This window comes from Phyllobates terribilis, unplaced genomic scaffold (assembly GCF_046119375.1).
Source record: "Phyllobates terribilis strain yellow unplaced genomic scaffold, ASM4611937v1 Scaffold_2__4_contigs__length_985480577, whole genome shotgun sequence".
Taxonomy (NCBI): domain Eukaryota; kingdom Metazoa; phylum Chordata; class Amphibia; order Anura; family Dendrobatidae; genus Phyllobates; species Phyllobates terribilis.
Genome location: NW_027362762.1, coordinates 442,352,078 through 442,375,482, shown reverse-complemented (window position 1 = coordinate 442,375,482; position 23,405 = coordinate 442,352,078). Strand labels below are relative to the sequence as shown.

General features: G+C 41.6%; 1 protein-coding gene across 2 annotated transcripts in view; it reads left to right on the top strand.

The window, feature by feature from the left end:
- The window catches only part of RASL10B (RAS like family 10 member B), a 172,599-nt gene extending 149,481 nt beyond the window's left edge, over positions 1-23,118 (top strand). For both annotated transcript variants that reach the window (XM_073665454.1, XM_073665455.1), the window contains 2 exons: positions 10,871-10,995; positions 19,970-23,118. In XM_073665454.1, coding sequence (XP_073521555.1) covers positions 10,871-10,995; positions 19,970-20,240 — 396 coding nt within the window. In that variant the 3' untranslated portion in view covers positions 20,241-23,118. The remainder of the gene's footprint in view (positions 1-10,870; positions 10,996-19,969) is intronic.
- The last annotated feature ends 287 nt before the right edge of the window (positions 23,119-23,405 follow it).

Here is a 23,405-nt window from a genome sequence, read left to right as displayed (position 1 = left end):
CAGGTGCGGTGAACAAGCAGAGCAGAGCGAAACCGCAGGTGCGGTGAACAAGCAGAACCAGATACACACAAGGTACTTACAATGAAGTAGCGAGTGTACACAAAACTCACAAACAGAAGTTCAGAGACGACGAGTTGGAGTTAGGTGCAGGTTCAGACACTGCAGGAAAAGAGAAGGTTTGGACATAGAGAGAAACGGGTAACGGGCTAGGACACAGTTCAGACAGGAACTGGACCAGGAATAAGATACAGGAACGAGCCTTGGAACTCAGCCCCCAGGGTGGCGGAGACAGACTAGAAGTCACAGATACAGGTAACAGGCCTGGGTATACAGCCCCCAGGGGCGGAAACGGACAAGATACAGGACAGGACCTGGCAACTCAGTTGCACAGAACACACTGAATGAAAGTGTTGCTCAGGCACACCCTACTGGGTGGAGGGGGTTTATGTATCCAGTGACTCACAGCAATAGGCTGGGGAGGCATTAGGAGTGTGCACACAGTAACTATAAGAATCAGGCAGTAGCCGCGCCGCCGCCCTAAGCAATCAGACAAGAGACACAGCAGGCACTGGAGCAAAGCGCGCAGCCTGGACTGATAGGTAAGATGACGGTCTTGCATGGTGGGAGGTGGTAAGCCATGCCAGCACGCCGCCAGGGATGTTACAGTATCGCCAGAGCCCAAAGATCAATTCCGATGGCATTCAGATGAACACCGTCCTCCAACCAAAAATTTTCAACTCTGGACTCTAATTCAAAGTGCCTAACGCTTACACCACCATTTCTGGATACAAAGCTTGATATTGCCGTATTCAATTTCACCCTTGCCCTGTTAATCCCTTTTAAAGATCTAGCCGCCCTCCACTACTGCCTAGGCACGACGTCTGACCACACAGTCAACAACCCCGGAAAAGATGTCCACAACCTCAAGAAGTCAAAACGAATATCCCGAATTAATTCTCTAACGGGCCTTGCCCCCAAATAGTTCCCGCCCATATGCATAACCAAAATATCGGGTGTTCTATCCAACTGAGCCACCTTGTGAAATTCGGACAAAACACAACTCCACACCATCCCTCTAAAGCCCAGCCAATGGCCCACGACTTGCTCTCTACAAAAACCCAGTTGCCTACTGTCTGGCCTTATGTCAGCACGCAGCCCCCTTCCCAGTGCATGAACGAATGTACGAAAATCCAGGCTAACAAGGGAACGCCACCTGGAATGAATAATGACAAACATATTTAACCACTCAACATAAATCACTCTCCTTGTCGTAATCAATGCTGCACATACGTAAGATAGCGATCGGAACTCCACCTGCCAATACGCTTTATCACCTCCGCACCCAAACAACATCTATAGGCCTCTGACGCAGCGCCGATCCTAAAAGAATGCGAACTATATACTTCAGGGCTGAGGTCCAGTTCCTGTATCCACTTCTTAAGCACCGCTATAAACTGAAAACGGGACAAGAATGCACCGTCATCATGGCATAAAAGTGGGCAAACTCTCCCCGACCAGACTTGCCAATATGCCTCCAAACACATCAAAGCCCGACCGCTCTCCCTAACACCACGCGCCTGCCAACTGATCAGTCTTTGCACGCCTGATCCAAAAATCAATGTCCCCAACCCAACATCCCATATCTTCAGCCAGCAAACCCCCTGCCCTGTTCCTACTAGGTGCCACCAATTCCCCAACTTGCATTGCCCCGAAAAAGGCTAAGGAGAACGCTAATCTAAACAATGCCAACTCAAAACTGGAACAGCAGATCCTTTCCAAAACTATACCCAACCTTTCCAACAAACGAAACTGGTCTACGTTTGTCCAGAATCTTCCCGCCCTTCCTAAAACCCCTTAGTGCTTGCCTGACTAAACAGGATTTTGTAATATCCCCCTCTCCCTGTAACTTAAAACCGAACGCCAGCCCCGCAATGAATTTACTAACTCTCAACACGGACCACCACAACTCTGCTGCCTTACCAACTAAAAACAAAACCGCCAACCTTCTATCCTCATTGCTCTCAATTGCGACACCCAACTTTGCGACACCTAACTTTGCCATGCCCACCACAATGCCTCATACGAAGACCAGGTTTGACTCGCAATAGACTCCCGAATTAACCGTCCTGCTCCTCCATAATCAGATGCCACAAATGCGAAGGGCATTCCTCTCCCACGTCCTCTGCCTCTGGTGCCAGTGCCCGAAATCGCTCCCACTGGAAACGAGACAATGCATTTGTTATAGAATTTTGCACACCTGGAACATGCACTGCTGAAATCCAAGCATTCAACTCAAGAAACCGGAGTACTACTTCCCTGAGCAGCTTAATAACCGGAGGGAACGAGGCCGACAAACTATTGATCACTGCCACCACACCCATATTGTCACAATGAAGAATCCGGACGCTCTTATTCAAGAAAAATTCCCCCCAGATTGAAACCGCAAGCACGATTGGAAATAACTCCAAAAGGGCCAAGTTTTTTGTGAAACCCAATTCTTTCCACAAATTCAGACATTTTCCAACACTTCACCTACCCTTACAACAGGCTCTGTAGCCCGCCCCGGCAGCAGCGTCCGTATAAATTTCGCAATCAAAACTGTTCAAAAACTCCTGCTGAATCAACGACCTACCATTGCAGTTTTCCAAAAAACGCTTCCACACGACCAAGTCTTCCCTGTGCAATCTGTTCAACCAAATGAAATTATGCGGTGCCCACACACCTGCCGTCGCCCAAGACAACCTGCAACAAAAAATTCTGCTCATCAGCATAATTCTACACGCAAAATTCAATCTACCTAACAGGGACTGCAACTGATTCAACGTCACCTTGCGCAACCTCCCAACCCTGTCTACCTCTTGCCTGAGCAACAACAATTTATCTTCTGGTAAGCGACACTCCACCCTTTATGAATAAATCAATATACCTAAAAAACTTAAAACAGTACAAGGTCCTTCGTTATTTCCGTTGCCAATGGAATGCCAAAACACTCTGCCAACCACACCATAGATGCTAATAAGTTCCTACACACCAACGAACCTGGAGGACCTACAGTATAAACAAAAAGTCATCCAAATAATGAATGACAGACTGCACGCCTGCAACATCCCGTACCACCCACTCCAAAAAAGTGCTAAAAGTTTCAAACAATGAACATGAAATTGCGCACCCCATAGCCAAGCCTCTATCCAGGTAGTATCCCTCATTCCAAAAACAACCCAACAATGGAATGCTGTCCAGATGCACCGGAAGTAATCTGAACGCAGGTTCAGTATTGGTTTTTGCCAACAACGACCCATGCCCGTACCTGCGCACCCATTGCACTGCCATATCAAATTATGTATCCTCCACTGAACGTAATTCTTGAGCGATACCATCATTAACCGAAAGCCCCTTTGGGTACGACAAATACTGGATTAACCGAAATTTATTCTTTTCCTTCTTTGGCACTATCCCTAACGGAGAAATAATCACACCTTTGCCCGGCAAACTCTGAAAAGGACCTGCCATAGAACCTAACTCCACCTCTTTTGACAATTTTTCACTAACCACCTCCGGATGCAAAGAAGCCGATCTCAAATTTTTATCTGAAAACGGAACACTGAGTGGGTGGTGGAATCCTGAAACCTTCCGAAAAACCATTCCAAATAACAGTAGCTTTCGTCTGATCCAGAGTCACCCCCTTGACCGGTACCCACCAAAGGCTTCCCTTTTCCTCTCTTGAAACATTTTGAGGCCCCATGGGAGCTCCCGTTACAGTGGGAACACACATGTTTAAACTTACAACTGTTCTCATATTTACATTGGCCGTCATTAAATTGCCAACAGTTGCCCCCTACCATGTCCTGACGGTAGATTCCCGCTGCCTCCATCCCTGTGAAAGGGCTGCCCGTACCCAGCCAGAGACATATCTTTTAGCCAAAGCCCTATATTCTTCTGATCCCACTTAATCTCCGGCTGCACCGCCTTCCTCTACCTGAATTGCTCATTGTATCTCAACCATGTTTGACCCATGTATGTACGATGCGCTTCCCCTACGAAATCTAAATAACAAAATAAACCCGAGCAATTCTCAGGAGACTTTTCCCCAATAACGCTAACGAATATCACAAATGCTTGTAACCAGTTCACAAACGTCTGGGGGATAAAACGCCACCTCTGCTTTTCTTCCTCCTCTTTGCTATCATCCTTCTTTTTCTTGTCCAAATTAAACTTCTCCAAGGGAAAGAGGGAGAAAATTTCCACATATTCGTCCCGCAAGATTTTTTACTTTTACCTCCTTTTTCAAATGTGCCCCCAATGGTCCTTCAAAGCACATATCACACGTGGTGAAAATTGTTGGTACCCCTCGTTTAATGAAAGAAAAACCCACAGTGGTTACAGAAATAACTTGAATCTGACAAAAGTAATAATAAATTAAAAATCTAATGAAAATGAACAAATGAAAGTCAGTCATTGCTTTTCAACCCTGCTTCCACAGAATTTAAAAAAACAAATTAAACTCATGAAATAGGCATGGACAGAAATGATGGTACCCCTGAAAATAATGTGACAAAAGGGACATGTTAAATCAAGTTGTGTCCACTAATTAGCATCACAGATGCCTACAATCTTGTAATCAGTCGGTGGGCCTGTATATAGGGCTACAGATACTCACTGTGCTGTTTGGGGACATGGTGTGTACAACACTCAACATGGACCAGAGGAAGCAAAGGAAAGAGTTGTCTCAGGAGATTAGAAAGAAAATTATAGACAAGCATGTTAAAGGTAAAGGTTATAAGACCATATCCAAGCAGCTTGATGTTCCTCTGACTACAGTTGCACATATTATTCAGAAATTTAAGATCCATGGGACTGTAGCCAACCTCCCTGGACGTGGCCGCAGGAGGAAAATTGACAAATCAAAGAGACGAATAATATGAATGGTAACCAAAGAGCCCAGGATAACTTCTAAAGAGATTAAATTTGAACTTCAAGCTCAAGGAACATCAGTGTCAGATCGCACCATCTGTCGTTGTTTGATCCAAAGTGGACTTCATGAGAGACGACCAAGGAACACCATTGTTGAAAAAAAAACATAAAAAAGCCAGACTGGAATTTGCCAAACTACATGTTGACAAGCCACAAAGCTTCTGGGAGAATGTCCTATGGACAGATGAGACAAAAATGGAAGTTTTTGGCAAGGCACATCAGCTCTATATTCATAGACGGAAAAATGAAGCATATCAAGAAAAGAACACTGTTCCTACTGTGAACCATGTTATGTTCTGGGACTGCTTTGCTGCATTTGGCACAGGGTGTTTTGAATCTGTGCAGGGTACAATGAAATCTCAAGACTATCAAGGGATTCTAGAGAGAAATGTGCTGCCCAGTGTGAGAAAGCTTGGTCTCAGTCGCAGGTCATGGGTCTTGCAACAGGATAATGACCCAAAACACACAGCTAAAAACACCCAAGAATGGCTAAGAGTAAAACATTGGACTATTCTGAAGTGGTCTTCTATGAGCCCTGACCTAAATCCTATTGAGCATCATTGGAAAGAGCTGAAACATGCCGTCTGGAAAAGGCAACCTTCAAACATGAGACAACTGGAGCAGTTTGCTCATGAGGAGTGGGCCAAAATACCTGTCGAGAGGTGCAGAAATCTCATTGACAGTTACAGGAATCGTTTGATTGCAATGATTGCCTCAAAAGGTTGTTCAACAAAATATTAAGTTAAGAGTACCATCATTTCTGTCCAGGCCTATTTTATGAGTTTAATTTTTTTTTAAATTCTGTGGAAGCAGGGTTGAAAAGCAATGTCTGACTTTCATTTGTTCGTTTTCATAGATTTTTAATTTATTATTACTTTTGTCAGATTCAAGTTATTTCTTTGACTATTGTGGGTTTTTCTTACATTAAACGAGGGGTACCAACAATTTTGACCGCGTGTGTATACCTCATCTTTGCCCTGTTATCAAGCTGTACAGCATCCCCTTTATCTTTTTCCATCTGTACTGACACTGAAACCCCTGGAGACACCCCCTCCATACCCACCACTGACCTTACCGATTCGGTCCCGGCCTGTCCAGGCAACCAAGCTCCCACGGGTAACACCCCTGACCCACTTGCTGCCCCACTGTCTAACCTGAGAAGTAATTGTGACATAATGTGTAAAATATCCCTGAGCCCAGGTGCCTCTCCACTGCAAGGCCTACCTAAATTCCTCCCACCAAGCCCTACCAATTGACTACTTCCTACCCCTTGTGACACAATCCCTGCGGGCAACAAACCAGACATAGAGCCATACTCACAGAGCTGCGCAGGTGCTGTGTCCACGCCAGCTGGAAATCCTGAGTCCTGCAGATCCCCTGCGCCATCCCGATCTCCTCCGGACTCCGATCCCTCTGATTCGCCGTGCTGACTGAGCACTTGCCGATGATCTTGCCGCTCTACCACCAGAGGATCGCCTCCCGCTTGTCTTCACTTTGCTCCTCCCCTCGGATCTTGACCCGCCTCCCCATCCAGACCCAGACAGGCCAGCCCGGTCCTTGCTGACTGGAAGAGAACTGCCAGGCAGCTCCCTTTCGCTGCCTGCCGCCACATTCGCCCCCTGCTGGCCGGAGGGGCTAGGCAGCAGGTCTTTACACCACCGTTGCCTGCCCATAGATCGCCACTGTGCTGTGTGCCTCCCACTCCGTCTGGCAAGCACCTCGACAGGAACATCGCCGGGAGTACCTGCCACTCCATCTTCTTGTCCTGTCTGCTTCCCCGTCGCCTGCCGCGGGTAAAGTTCCCCCTTCTGGTCATATGCTGGCTGGGGCCTCGCTGATGGGGGGACGCACCGCTCCGACGTGGCCCTCACTTTCGGCTCAGGCTGCACTCCCGCTGCAGGCCGCACTTGCCATGCGGCCCTCACTTACTGCGCGGCCCTCGATCTGCGCTGTCCTGAGCCCACAGGCCGGCTGGGCGGATTCCCTGTCGGGGCAAGCGAGACAGCGAGGGACCGCACTGTCACGCTCACCATCTGCAGGATCCCCGGAGGGGCTCCGGAGCCTGCGCCTGCTGCCCGTGCATACCTCCAGTGAAAGTCTCTCCCAATAAGGCAGACAACTGCGACTCCAGCGACCCTCCATCTCTTGAACCCTTCCATTAAGGAATCTACAGTATCCATAAGGTATTTGGGTGGGTCTCTTCACCTTGCTCTCTGTACTTGGAATGGGAGTTTTTCCCACACTTTTCCCTGTATACACCCCTCACCTCCCCCTAATGCCCGCCCCTTGAGCATCCCTACCCAATCTTATCCCCCATATCCTTTAAAATTGAAGCATCCCGGCCAATCCCAGTCATGGAGGGCTTCCAACTAGCTACGCCTGTCTCCTGCCCCCTCCTTGACCATATTTTCGGCCCGAGTGCTACCCGTGAATAAACTAACAGCACTCTGACCAATTTTATTTTTCTCATGGACTGAATCTGTGTGTGAAAAAATTGCAGCATGCACTATTTTCTTCGTTTGTCAGATGAGACTCACCCATTCAAATATGTGGGTGCACAAGAAAAAAATCGTATCTCATATGGTGTCACACAGCAAGCATCTGTCCGGTATAGAGCGGACTCAGGTTCTGAGCCTGTTCTATATAACCAGCATGCCACCTGTGATGAAAATGTACGCCACAAGTTGTTAAGGGGTTAACATGCATGAAACACATGGGGCCTGATTCCTCAAAGCTTTCAAACCAGAATTTTGTTGTAAAAGCATTGAAAAGTAGGATTTGTGGCTAGGCGCACACAGAGATGTACACCACTCGTCCGGCGCTCCTGAAGAGGCATAGGCGGTCTTGGCTGTTCGGCCCCCAACTATCGGTAAATTATCACCTGTCGTACGGATAGGCAATAACTTACAAACTTAGTACAACCCCTTTAAACCAGAGAAACATTAGTCTAGAAGACTTGTACAGTGCACTCATATTTCATAAGAGAAAATGTGGTGACATGCACTTACTAGTAGAAAGATAGGACACTGCCATATATCAGAGAACACACATAATAATGACAGATAACAGGAGCCACCAATGTGTTATCCCCTACAAAAAAGATTAATTGTTCTGACTCTTAAGTGGCCCCTCTCAACCAGTAGGTCCAGTAACAGCTCCTATGGCTATAGTACACCCATGATGCTGTATAGCATTATAAACTGTACATCTGGGTTTGTACGCAATGAAAATTAAATCATTTGCACCATATACATTTTTTCATCTAGAAATATTTTACATACACCTAATAAAAAAATGATTTCTATCTCAAATGTCATAAATAAGTGAGATATTCTAGCATTCTTGCTATTAAAAGATTAAGGTCATAATGCTAGCATTTTACAAAATTAGAAATACTTGTCAGGCCTTTAAGAAGAGGACCTGTCACCAGGTGAAGTGGCCAGTTTTTGCTCTTGTAGTGATAATTTTCTTGGCCTTTCCAAGGGGGCCTTGCTCACGCGATTCTTTGTGGACGTGTCTTTAGGCTGCTCTGCATTGTTACCCTGTGACCACTGCCCACTTGGTAAAGCCTATAAAACTTGCACTAAAAAAAAAGGCCCATATCTCTGTAACTATATGACGGGTTTAAAAAAAAAAAAAAAAAAAAAAGGGGAAACTCAGGGGAGAAGTGAGAATAAAGTAAGAGCAAAAACTGTGCACTTTTGACCTAGTGACAAGTCCTCTGTAAAAGCCAACATTTCCGTTCCAACTATGTCATCACAATGCTGCTGTCCCCCTCGCATACTTTAGAGAATTCTGAGTCTTTCTCTTTGATGGAATGTCACCATGTAGATGAAATGGTTACTAACAGGAGCTGGGTATATATGCACACACCTCGCACCTCTAGATCTGTTCTGTTACAGTTAGTGGTGCTGCTGCTGTGACTCCCCTCTACCTTTCTCTCTCTCGCCCCCTGTAATATTTTCATAAGTGATCTGGCTGGTTACGTAACATTTGCAGATTCAGGCAGGGGGAATCCCGCCACCAGCATGTCGCATTGCACTCTTTGAAGTTCCCACCCCCGTTTCTCTATCCCTCAGCGACTTCCCACGCTGAGTTGTGTGTGCTACAAACCCCGAGGCAGAAGGGATGACCCTTTCCCTCATCAGCATGCCTGTTAGGGAGGAGTGCGTGGGATATAGTGACAGGAGGAGTGAGTGTAGAAAAGAATAATGTAGGACACTTTCTGGAATTGTATAGCAGTTTAGAAAAATCTAATAATCCACTGTAGTAAGGCTATGTTCACATGTTGTGTTTTTGCTGCGTTTTTTGCCGCAGGCAAAATCTGCTCTCTTGGCAGTAAAGAAGCTGCTTACAAAAAGCAGGTTTTGCTGCGTATTTGCTGCGTCTTTTTGCTGCATTTTTGTCCAGTATATTTGTCTCTTGTGCATGCTGATGAAGTTTAGTGCATAAAAAATGAGATTTCTTAAACCTCATAGCCTTTGCTGATGCTGTAAAACACAGCTTAAAATTTGCATTAAAAAAACGCAGGAAAAATGCAACGTGTGAACATAGCCTAATGGTGCTGTACTGCCAAAGTGCCAAAAGTCTAGGTACCTCAACACTGGCAGGCACAGACAGCAAGGCGCCCCTGTGCAAGAGCAGTATTGGGGCACTTTACAGTCCAATAGTTCTTTCTATGACAGAAGCTGTGTGCTGCTTTGGAGGTGGGAGTAAACCCCCTTACTTCTTGGGCTACAACAAGTTGTACCAATGATATGTTGCCCCTGTGCATCAAATGTCCTACAAATACAGGAAGACCACAGCCCTTTAAAATAAGTTGCCATCCCTTGCTAATTTTCTGACAATTTTTTAGTACAAAAATGTAATAATCCACTGTAGTAAGGAAGGCTTCTCCTGCTCTGCTGCCAAAGTACTAAACTTTAGGTGCCTCAAATGTCCTACAAATGTAGGAAGACCACAGATCTTTTCAATAAAAATACATGTGAAGTTTTACCATTGATGGCACAAGAACTGCCAAAATCCCCCTCTCCTTTTATAAGATTTTGGTGTCTTAGGCCACGGCCCCACTATCAGTGGGAGCCAAAACCAGGAGTGGGTGATAAATGCAGAATTGGTGACTTGTTTCTATTATACCTTTTCTCTGATTGTTCCTCACCTGGTTTTGGCTCCCACTCCTGAGAAAAAATACTGACCGAATACTGACCAAATATTGATAGTGGGGCTGTAGCCTTAGTCGCTCTATTGCAGACCACTGTATTTGGCCTATTGACATAAGGGAGTGGGGATTACACTTGTGTAATAGACAGGTATGCAATTTTTGACTATTTTCCTGGTCTACAGATCTGGCCAAGATGCATTTGAGATGTGCTTTGACAATGGCATAGAGGCTGAGGACAACTTATTTCAGTCAGATCCAGCCATAGTATCTTCGTGTACATGTTCTGTAGCAGTTGAAAGTGATTGTTGTGATCGTCATTAAAATGACTTTGACAGAATAAAAATAAAAATTTGTGTGTATTTGTCAAATAGACCTTTAATGGACAGGTAATTTAGATTTTCAGCAAATGGAATTGATTGCCTTGCATTGTCCAAACTTGGTCAGTGTTAAGCTGGCCGTACACATGAGATAACTGTCAGCTGAACGTACCGTACGTACATTAGGCAGCTGTCTCTCCCTTCTAACCTATGCACATGAACGCTGGGCTTGGCCGAGCATTGTTATGTTTTCAATGGGGAGAGAGGACAGACTCCTCTGGAAGCAACTTTTCCTCACTGAAAACAAAAGGGCAGAGAATACTTTTTATGTTAATGTAACTTACACGGGTGGCATCCTCTTTATAAAAATATTCATGCTTGCATAACATGGCAAGATATATTATAGTGTTATATGTTGCAGGAGTGGGCAGATTCCTGCTGCCGCGGACTCAGAAGTGCACATGCTTACATCCTCGTCTATGACATCTGTTGCTTTGACAGCTTTGAATACATCAAAACCATAAGGCAACAGATCTTGGAAACAAGGTGGGTCATAATTACGCAGGAAACCTTAAGATGGTGTTTGATATTTTATTATTGCAATAATGTTGAGATATTATAGTACACACATGGCTGTTCAATATATATACAGGTGCATCTCACTAAATTAAAATATCATCAAAAAGTTAATTTATTTAAGTTCTTCAATAAAAAAAAAGTGAAACTCTTATATAGAGTCATTTGCAGGTGTTTTTTGTTAATTATTTTAATTTACTGAGATAATGACTTTTGTGTTTTCACTGGCTGTAAGCCATAATCATCAACATTAACAGAAATAAACACTTGAAATAGATCACTATGTTTGTAATGACTCTATATAATATAGGAGTTTCACTTTTTGTATTGAAGAACTGAAATAAATGAACTTTTTGATGATATTCTAATTTAGTGAGACGCACCTGTATATACAGTTGAAACCAGAAGTTTACATACACTATATAAAAAGACACGTATACATGTTTTTCTCAATATCTGACATGAAATCAGAATAAACCTTTCCCGTTTTAGGTCAATTAGGATTACCATAATTTTTAATATTTGCTAAATGCCAGAATAATGAGAGAGAGAGAAAGAGAGAGAGAGAGAGAGAGAGAATGTTTTAAGGCACTTTTATTACTTACTGCTAAGTCAAAAGTTTACATGCATTAAGATTACTATGGCTTTAAACAATTCTGGACTGCCCATATGATGATGTCATGTGTTTGGAAGCTTTTGATAGATTTTTTGGCAACATCTCAGTTAATTAGAGACACACCTGTAGATGTATTTTAATGCATACCTGAAACACACTGGTTCTTTGTGTAGCATCATGGGAAAGTCTAAAGAAATCAGCCAAGATATCAGGAAGAGAATTGTGGACTTGCACAAGTCTGGCTCATCCTTGGGTACAACTTCAAGATACCTGCAGGTGCCTCATTCATCTATACAAACAATTATACGCAAGTACAAACAAGATGGGAATGTCCAGCCATCATACCACTCAGGAAGGAGACGGGTTCTGTGTCCTAGAGATGAACATGCTTTGGTCCGACATGTGCATATCAACCCAAGGACAAAAGCAAAAGACCTTGTGAAGATGATGGCGGCAGCTGGTAAGATTGTGTCAATAAGCACAGTGAAACGAATACTGTATCAACATGGGCTGAAAGGCCACTTTGCCAGGAAGAAACCATTACTCCAAAAGAAACATAAAAAAGCCAGATTCATGTTTGCAAATGCACACAGGAACAAAGACCTTAATTTTTGGAGACATGACCTGTGGTCCGATGAAAAATTTTACTTTTTGGGCATAATGACTATTGTTACGTTTGGAGGAAAAAGGGAGAAGCTTGGAAGCCTAAGAACACCATCCCAACTGTGAAACACAGGGGTGGCAGCATCATGTTGTGGGGTTGTTTTGCTGCAGGAGGGACTGGTGCACTTCAAAAAGTAGATGGCATCATGAGAAAAGAAGATTACAGTATGTGGCAATACTGAGGCAACCTCTCAAGACATCAGCCAGGATGTTAAAGCTTCGGCGGAAATGGGTCTTCCAAATAGACAATGACCCGCATCATACTGTTAAAATGGTAACAAAGTGGCTTAAGGATAACAAAGTCAATGTTTTGGAGTGGCCATCACAAAGCCCTGATCTCAATCCTTTTGAAAATTTATGGGCAAAGCTGAAAAGGCAGGTGCGAGCAAGGCGACCTACAAACCTGGATCAGTTACACCAGTTTTGTCAGGAGGAATGGGTCCAAATTCCGACCAACTATTGTGAGAAGCTTGTGGAAGGATATCTCAAACGTTTGACCCAAGTCATTCAGTTTAAGGGTAATGGTACCAAATACTAATGAAATGTATGTAAACTTTTGACTTTGCAGTAAGTAATAAAAATGCCTTAAAACATTCCCTCTCTCATTATTCTGGCATTTGCAAATATTATAAATTATGGTAATTTTATAATTGACCTAAAACAGGAAAGGCTTACTCTAATTTCATGTCAGATATTGAGAAAAACATGCATATGTGTCTTTATATTTAGTGTATGTAAACTTCTGGTTTCAACTGTGTATATGTATATGTATATGTATATGTGTGTATGTGTATATAAGTAAAACATTGTTTAAAAAAAGGCAGGGAAATGTTTTACCTCACAAAAAGAATTGGCTGTGATCCCATTCTGTCCTGTCTGTATACTCTTTTGCTTCCCCCCCCTGCCCAGGAGCTGTGGTATGATCAGACCATGTTCCTATACAGTCAGACACAGCCATTACACAGTACACAGCAGGGGCACATTTATAAGATTATCTCAGCACAGAAACATTTTATTTAATCACATCCAATTGTGAAAGTTATTATTATTCCAAGATCTATTGATTAAAATGAACTTTAATTTGTGGGAAAACCCCTTTAATATACAAAGACAACTTGAGCAACTCACTATGAATATAACTAACAGATGATCAGATTAGATACTGTTAAGTTTTACTGTTAGTGTGTATGTGTGTGTGTATATATATATATATATTTATATATATATATTATTACAGTCTTTTCAAGTATATCTATTGCACTATATAAACCTGAAATTGTAGCTTCATGTTTGTCCTTTGCTCCAGCCTAATAGCGTAACTAGGCAACAAGTAGAAATAGCCATTTACTTGGTTGCATATGTATCAGCAATACCATAAAAAGAATCTGGACTCCAATGTGTGCATTTTCTGGTCATTGTATAGAGCAATTCTCAGTTTTTGAGATCAAACCTGCACAAAAATTAAAGGACACCTGGAGCAGATAGTTGCATAATAATTTTAACCTCTCCATTCCTACAACTCATTTGTTATTCATGGTGGTATTGTATGCACGGTTCATTCCAAATTTTCCTATGGGTCTCCCATAGTTACTCTTTTTTCACCATGCTGCATTGTGTAGATGAAGATATGTTCATATTAATACTGCAGGGTTGAATGGTGACCACCAGTCACCATTGACAATAGCTTAGAATGAAGAATGTCACATAGTATACATGGGGACTTTACTAGCCTTTGTCTTCAGTGTCATTGTATACTGCAGACTAAGACATCAACTATAGCTTAGTTCATTAATATATTATGTTCATGAACCATATCTGTTATACCATGTACTGTATATTTACCTCTGAAAAAAAAAAAGTTCAAACGTGACGATTCAGTTGTTAACTGACTGCTGATTCTCCAAGTCCTTCCTAAACCGCTCTGCCAATCACGCGGATCGGGCCTGATTCCTCAAAGCTTTCACGCCACAATTCTGGCGTATACGCTTTGAAAATTTGCAAAATTCAGACACAACTCAAGAGTTATGCCTTTATTTTGTGACTTGCGGCATGTTCACCCCAGTGTTTCCCAACTCCACCGAAATGGGCAGAGCTGGGGTGGGACCACCGTTCGTCAAATTCATGATGAGTGGCGGTATTTGCGACGCCACAAATCTTACTCCAGCTGGGGCTAGAGTAGGATTTGTGGTGAGGCGCACACAGAGAAGCACGCCACTCGTCCAGCGCTCCTGATTCATGAAGAGGCCTCCTTCATGAATCAGGAACATCTGACTCCAGCACTCCCCCTCATCAAGACCAGCATGAACAACGCCAGTTTTGATGAATAGGGCAGTTGTGTTTATTTTAATGGGCTGAGGGGAATAAGCACTCTTCTCTGTCAGCGTCCTATCTCCAACTAGAAAAATAAGTCAAATCCTGTCAGGAGATCCCCATATATATTTTTGATAGTTGACCAAATCTGCCAAAATCAACAGGTTTGGTCATCTTTTATTTAATGTTTCGTCATTTGAAAGCCTAGAAAAATAGGTTGGTTCTGTTCCTTTTATACTGTATTATAACTACAGTATTATTCTAATTTCAGTTATTTTCTCCCAGCTGTTTTCTGCACTGATCATTCATTATCAAAAACTGCTCAAATCTACCTGTAAAGAGGACCTTACGTACTTACTTACCACACAATGCAAAAGGGGCTGCAGAGCAGAATAAAACATTTTTTTGCCTCTCCTTTGTTGATAGTGATCAAACTATTTGGCACCTAGACAGTTAATTGTTTTAAGTCCAAGTGGGCATTACAAGAGAGATTTCACTTGGGGGCATGTACTTATTACTCTTTTTGATGCTGATCAATCATAATCAGGCAGTCACACACTGGGGAAAGAACAACACACCTCCATGATGTGAGGCATAAAGAAACAGTCTGCTCTTCTCACTGCAGAGTGATTACATGTGCTGGAGCACAGCAGACCTGAGTGTGATTAGCAGCTTTCATCTCCAGCAGTGTAGTGGGCAGTCCTGCAGAGTTAAATCTCATTACAAACACTTCTAGTAGTTCTTCTCTCACAGTGCTGCCAGTTCTGCCAATCAGAAAAGAAAAATATGTAGATAAGGGCACTACCAAATAAATCGGGATCAGCGTAGCACATACTTAGAGAAATACCATAAACATGAAAGAAGAAGTGTGCAATTGAATAGGGATCACTGTATAAAATCATTTATTTTATTATTAATGACAAAAGAACACAAAAAAAACACTATTAAAGATCGTTAAAAAGCCTCAAGGCTATACGTACAAAGAACTAGCTCTGCCAATCATACAGTGAAGGAAATAATTATTTGATCCCTTTCTGTTTTTGTAAGTTTGCTCACTGACAAAGACATGAACAGTTTATAAGTTTAAGGGTAGGTTAATTTTAACATTGAGAGATAAAATATCCAAAAAAATCAAGAAAATCACATTGTATAAATTAAATAGTTATTTGCATTTTGCAGTGAGAAATAAATATTTGATCCCCTACAAACCATTATGAGTTCTAGCTCCTACAGACCAGTTAGACTCTCCTAATCAACTCGTTGCCTACATTAAAGACTCCCACAGGCGTCTTTTACACAGTCACCTGTATAAAAGACTCCTGTCCACAGACTCAATTAATCAGTCAGACTCTAACCTCTATAACATGGGCAAGACCAAAGCACTTTCTAAGGATGTAAGGGACAAGATCATAGATCTGCAAAAAGCTGGAATGGGCTACATAACCATAAGTAAGATGCTGGGTGAGAAGGAGACAACTGTTGGTGCAATAAGAAAATGGAAGAAATACAAAATGACTGTCAATCGACATCGATCTGGGGCACCATGCAAAATCTCACCTTGTGGGGTATCCTTGATCATGAGGAAGGTGAGAGATCAGCCTAAAACTACACGGGGGGAACTTGTTAATGATCTCCAGGCAGATGGGACTACAGTCGCCAAGAAAACCATTGACAACACATTACGCCTTTAAAGGTTTAAAATCCTGCAGTGCCCGCAAGGTCCCCCTGCTCAAGAAGGCACATGTGCAAGCCCGTCTGAAGTTTGCCAATGAACACCTGGATGATTTGGATGTTTCTGTGAGTTATTGGGAGAAGGTGCTATGGTCAGATGAGACAAAAATTGAGCTATTTGCCATTAACTAAACTCGCTGTGTTTTGAGGAAGAGAAATGCTGCCTATGACCCAAAGAACACCATCCCCACTGTCAAGCATGGAGGTGGAAACATTGTTTTGGGGGTGTTTCTCTGCTAAGGGCACAGGACTTCTTCACTGCATCAATGGGAGAATGGATGGATCCATGTACCTTAAAATCCTGAATCACAACCTCCTTCCCTGCGCCAGGACATTAAACATGGGTCGTGGCTGGGTCTTCCAGCAAGACAATGACCCAAAACATACAGCCAAGGCAACAAAGGAGTGGCTCAAAAAGAAGAACATTAAGGTCATGGAGTGGCCTAGCCAGTCTCCAGACCTTAATCCCATAGAAAACTTATGGAGGGAGTTGAAGCTCTGAGTTTGCCAAGTGACAGCCTCAAAATCGTAATGATTTAGAGATGATCTGCAAAGAGGAGTGAACCAAAATTCCTCCCGACATGTGCGCAAACCTCATCATCAACTACAAAAAACATCTGACTACTGTGCTTGCCAACAAGGGTTTTGCCACCAAGTATTAAGTGTTGTTTGCCAGAGGGATCAAATACTCATTTCTCACTGCAAAATGAAAAAAAAATAATCTATTTTATACAGTGTGATTTTCTTCATTTTTTGGGGGGGATATTCTATCTCTCAATGTTAAAATTAACCTACCCTTAAAATTATAGACTGTTCATGTTTTTTTCAGTGGGCAAACTTACAAAAACAGCAAGGGATCAAATACTTATTTCCCCCACTGTAAGCAGGTATCCATATACAAGGGAAAGAAGAACATGCCCACTATAACTTAGAGCAGGTTTCTCTCGGTGTGAAATGTAATGATACAGCTCTGATCTCCTGGTCTAGCCTCATGCATGAGTCAGTGTGGGGAGAGGTGTAGTGCAGCTGAGTTTAGTTGTGTCACATTAAAAACCCTTCAATAAGTTCTCCTACTTTCATAGTAGGGTCACCACTGTTGTATTGCCCATCCCCACAAACGGTCTATTTGAAGAAGTCAGTAATCACACTTGTGTCAATGCTCAGGCAACTTGGCACTTTGCAGTGAGATTGGAGAAGTCATTATCTCTCACAAAGGAGCAACCTGCCTGATTTGGGTTCCTCCTGTGTGAGGTCTAATGATACCCTGCTCTGCTGTCATTGAAGAGAGTACAAATTGAACACAACAGACATACAGTTGAAACCAGAAGTTTGCGTAAACTCTATAAAAAAACACATATGCATGTTTTTCTCAATATCTGACATGAAATCTGAATAAACTTTTCCCATTTTAGGTCAATTAGGATTACCATAATTTTTAATATTTGCCAAATGCCAGAATAATGAGAAAGAGAAAATGTTTTAAGGCACTTTTATTACTTACTGCAAAGTCAAAAGTTTACATACACTAAGATTACTATGCCTTTAAACAATTCTGGACTGCCCATATGATGATGTCATGTGTTTGGAAGCTTCTGATAGTTTTTTTGTTAACATCTGAGTTAATTAGAGACACACCTGTGGATGTATTGTAATGCACACCTGAAACGCACTGCTTCTTTGTGTATCATCATGGGAAAGTCTAAAGAAATCAGTCAAGATATCAGGAAGAGAATTGTGGACTTATAATTGTGGAATTATATGCAAGTACAAACAAGATGGGAATGTCCAGCCATCATACCACTCAGGAAGGAGACGGGTTCTGTGTCCCAGAAATAAACGTGCTTTGGTCCGACATGTGCATATCTACCCAAAGACAAAAGCAAAAGACCTTGTGAAGATGATGACAAAAGCTGGTAAGATTGTGTCAATAACCACAGTGAAACGAGTACTGTATCAACATGGGCTGAAAGGCCACTCTGCAGGAAGAAGCCATTACTCCAAAAGAAACATAAAATAGCCAGATTAATGTTTGCAAATGCACACAGGAACAAAGACCTTAATTTTTGGAGACATGTCCTATGGTCTGATGAAACTAAAATTTAACTTTTTGGGCATAATGACTATCGTTACATTTGGAGGAAAAAGGGAGAAGCTTGGAAGTCTAAGAACACCATCCCAACTGTGAAACACGGGGATGGCAGTATCATGTTGTGGGGTTGTTTTGCTGCAGGAGGAACTGGTGCACTTTCACAAAATAGATGGCATCATGAGAAAAGAAGATTATGTGGCAATACTGAAACAACATCTCAAGACATCAGCCAGGAAGTTAAAGCTTGGGCGGAAATGGGTCTTCCAAATGGACCATGACCCGAAGCATACTGCCTTCTCAATCCTATTGAAAATGTATGGGCAAAGCTGAAAAGGCAGGTGCAAGCAAGGCGACCTACAAACCTGGATCAGTTGCACCAGTTTTGTCAGGAGGAATGTGTCCAAATTCCGACCAACTATTATGAGCAACATGTGGAAGGATATCCCAAACGTTTGACCAGGGCTGTGGAGTCGGTAAGCCAAACCTCCGACTCCTCAATTTCCATGACACCAACTCCACAACTCCGACTCCCTCATACATGGATCATGTTTAAGTGATAAATTTACTGTAGCACAGATTAATCTCAGCTAAAAGTCTAGACCCTTAGACAAGGAATAGAACAGACATTTATAGGAGATTTCATAACTTTCCCAAATTCTTATGAAAAAATATTCCCCACAAACTGGATTGAACTACTGTACCCAATTTATTATATATTTTAGGAGTCGGAGGTGGTCCATTTTATACAGACTCCGACTCCTCCAAAATGGGCTCCAACTCCACAGCCCTGCGTTTGACCCAAGTTATTAAGTTTAAGGGCAATGGTACCAAATACTAATGAAATGTATGTAAACTTTTGACTTTCCAAAAAGTAAGAAAAATGCCTTAAAACATTCTCTCTCTCTCTCTCATAATTCTGGCATTTGGCAAATATTAAAAATTATGGTAATCCTAATTGACCTAAAACGGGAAAGGTTATTCTGATTTCATGTCAGACATTGAGAAAAACATGCATATGTGTCTTTTTTATATAGTGTATGTAAACTTCTGGTTTCAACTGTAAGTGTAATACAGACATTTTCATCTCTCAGCTCCAGGCAGACAGTATGATGGGCAAGCCCGGACAGCAGAGCTGACCATACTCTGATAAGAAGAGAGCTGATAGAAGAGTTTGTAATGTGACAGAGCTAAACTCAATTGTGCTCCCCCCCCCCCCACTCACACACACACACAAAGTCGGTCTCTAATGAGAGATCAGATTACAGCTGCTGCCTAGAATAGTCCATGGAGAGTGTAAGGGGCAGAAATTAAGGGGAGAAAGCTTCTGTAGCTTCTTGTGACTAAGCCTGCATAGGGAAATTTGGTAAAAAAAAATGCAAAATACAAGTCAGATAATAACCAAAAATAGTGTTATTCCTTGTAACTGGCAACCCATTCTAGAATGTCGAATCCCTCTGCGGTTCATTCACAGATATAAATGTATGCTAAACCTGAGACTAAATTGTACTAATTTTAGTATGTTACTTTTATTTCAGAGTGATTGGCACATCTGAAACTCCAATTATCATAGTTGGGAATAAGCGTGACTTACAACGAGGCCGTGTTATCCCACGTTGGAATGTGTCCCACCTTGTGAAAAAGACATGGAAATGTGGCTACATTGAGTGCTCTGCCAAGTATAACTGGCACATACTGCTACTTTTCAGTGAACTACTTAAGAGTGTTGGCTGTGCTAGATGCAAGCATGTACATGCTGCAATACGCTTTCAAGGGGCATTACGTCGCAACCGGTGTTCTATCATGTGATGGCACAGCACTCACTTTTATGGAAATACAATAATAATGTGGTTCAATGCCGTTGTTTTCGGGATTTACTATGAACATTTAACCACTTGCCCAACAAAGCAACTTTAATTGCAGTGATCAAGTTACCACATTGTAAGCATTAATGTGAAGTCATAGCATAGCACTCCCTTCCTTGTTTTCACTGGGAAATGGGGATATAATGACCTCTTCTGTGAAAACCCAGATAACCTTTTTTTAACTATTTTGTGAACAAGATTAATAGCAGCATAATACTGTACTTGCTTAGTTCTTCTTTTTCACTAGATAACAAATGACCTTAGATTCAATGGTCTGTGCTTCGATTCCTAATTGCTACCTTAAATTTAGCCGATCTCAGCTAAACTTTCAGTCTAGGTTCTATGTCCTAATTTGTATGGATTCCAACATTGACTTCAAAGATGTGATTTGAAGTGGAACCACTTGTAGCTAAATATTAAACCTCAGGCAGATAGACCCTCTTTCTTGGGTCGCTGTAATATCTCTGGCTATCTGTGCTGTTGTTTTTAACTCACTCTTCCATTTCTTCTTACAGGGTAAATAACAGTTGCTAAAAAAAAATTCCTATAGATGTCTACAAGGCAACATTATTGGTTATAGGTTTGCACTATGCATCATAATTCTCATTTTATTTTTAATACATAAGCACATTGTTCATGGAAATCGTCAACATCACCTGGTTAACTTTTATTCCAATAGACAAACCTTATTGTTATTGCATCTGTTATAGTCTTGTCTTTGCTAGAAGATCAGGTAGAACATTGCTATGAGATGTTTTACCATTTGGCCAGGCAGCAGAGGGCTCTTTTGTGGTGAACTTAATTGTATTTTGTTTCCTTTTCGTACAATCACCTATATATAGAAATATATTATACAATAATTTGTATCCGCACAATAAAATAAAGCAACCTTTCAGAGCCAGGCCTTGTAATTGACCTACAATGGCCTTGGTGATATCAGTGCAGTTCCTTGTGTTTATGGAATGTGTTGGTCTCCTTGTATCAGTCTACGCTTTCTCTTACCGTTCACTTTTACACCTCACAAACAGTTAAAGAATAATCCGCATGTGATGTGAATTGCACAACAATGATCTCAAGATCTAAAATACTAGTTCCACCTCTTCTGTTAATTCTAATCTTTTCATCCACTTAGTTCTAATAATGACTGGAGCGCCTACCAGTTTATGCACATGTTAATATGTCTTCATTGTGATTGCTTGGCTGCTAATTGTTCGGCAGAACGTAAGGTTTCCATCAACCTCCAGCTGTATGAAGTGCTGTACAGTCTTCATCACAGTCGGTACTTTTGCATATTTAAATAATTTGTAAAATTCAAAGCTTAATTACATATCTGATAGCCTCTGCATTTCAGTTGGATAATCTGCTTCAAACATCTTTACATGCAGTGTTTTTCATTGTATTTTTATGGTCCTTGCATCTTCAACTTTTTTGCATTTTTTATGTGGTCAGATTTTTTATTAAAGTCTGTATTGAAATATTAGATCTGAAGAACTAGGCAGTTAAATTGAGGTGGTACTTATTTGTAATCCGATATTCATGTTAATTGTTTCGGTCATTAAAGGGGTTGTCTGGCCTTAGGGTGACTGCAGACTTGTAGCCCATGTCACTGCAGACTTGTGAATCCCCACCCTGCGCGCTGTGCAGATTCTCTGGGAGCGGACAGTCATGTGACTGGAATTATGTGATTTGCACACTTCAAGCCACATTGGAACTAGACGTACACTTGCATTGAGCGAAGCAGCTCACGTCTAGTTGGCACATGACCGCATCTATGCAAATCGTACGCGCCCACCACTTGCACCAAAGAATCCTCACAGCGCACAGATCAAGTCAACCTCTTTAACTCAGACCATCTTCAGGTACACAGGTTGCATGTAATCTGCATATTGGAATGAATATCAAATAAATATCTCATTTTAGTTACAGAATGTTTGTTTAGTTCTTCTGATCTGCTATAACAGTTAGGGCCCTACTATTGCACCACCTACTCAGAGTGCCGCAATTGTAGTGCTATATTAAACATATTATGAACAATTTGATTTGGTTGAGGCATTTTGGTGAATTAATTTATTTTTTTAGGCGTGCCATTTTTTTTTTCAAAGCTTAGCATGATGTGAGTATGGCATTTTACCTATAGGCTTCTGCATAGGCTATGAAAAATGCCTGGAAAAATGCATGTTACATGTGTAACAAAATAAAAGACCCTGCCAAAATGTATGATAAAAACACTATGAAAAACCTTCTAAATTTAATGGCCTGTCCAAAAAAAAGTGAATGAGTAAAGCCTGGTCAAGAAATGTTTGATTCAGTTTTATCAAAACTGATAAAAAATATTGCTGATTATTGACTTGCAATTTTATTGGTGGCCAGTGACATATTTCAGGGACCTGTCTTTTGTCACTTATCCTGCTCTCTATTCTTAGTGACATTATTCTTTTTCAGGGCTATCAATGTAAGATTAAATTAAATAAACTGTTGATGCAATGTTATATTTAGCCAAACTTTTAATTCATGTAGACAATTTTAAATGAATAAATTTTGTATTGATATATTGTTTTGATGTTATTCTTATCTGTTAGAAGTAGATAATAAACCTCTATGCCTCTACAATAGGTCAGAGACATTGAAAGGTACAGTATGACCCCTTTGATTGTACTGAGTCCTAATACACCCATGTGTAGGAGCACATATAGCAATTCATTAATAGTACCCCTTATTAATGCTCACTTACCTCATTACGTATACAGGTGTTTCTCACAAAATTAGAAGATCCTCAAAAATTTAATTTACAGTACAGACCAAAAGTTTGGACATACCTTCTCATTTAAAGATTTTTCTGTATTTTCATTACTTTGAAAATTGTACATTCACACTGAAGGCATCAAAACTATGAATTAACACATGTGGAATTATATACTTAACAAAAAAGTGTGAAACAACTGAAAATATGCCTTATATTCTAGGTTCTTCAAAGTAGCCACCTTTTGCTTTGCTGACTGCTTTGCACACTCTTGGCATTCTCTTGATGAGCTTCAAGAGGTAGTCACCGGAAATGGTTTTCACTTCACAGGTGTCCCCTGTCAGGTTTAATAAGTGGAATTTCTTGCCT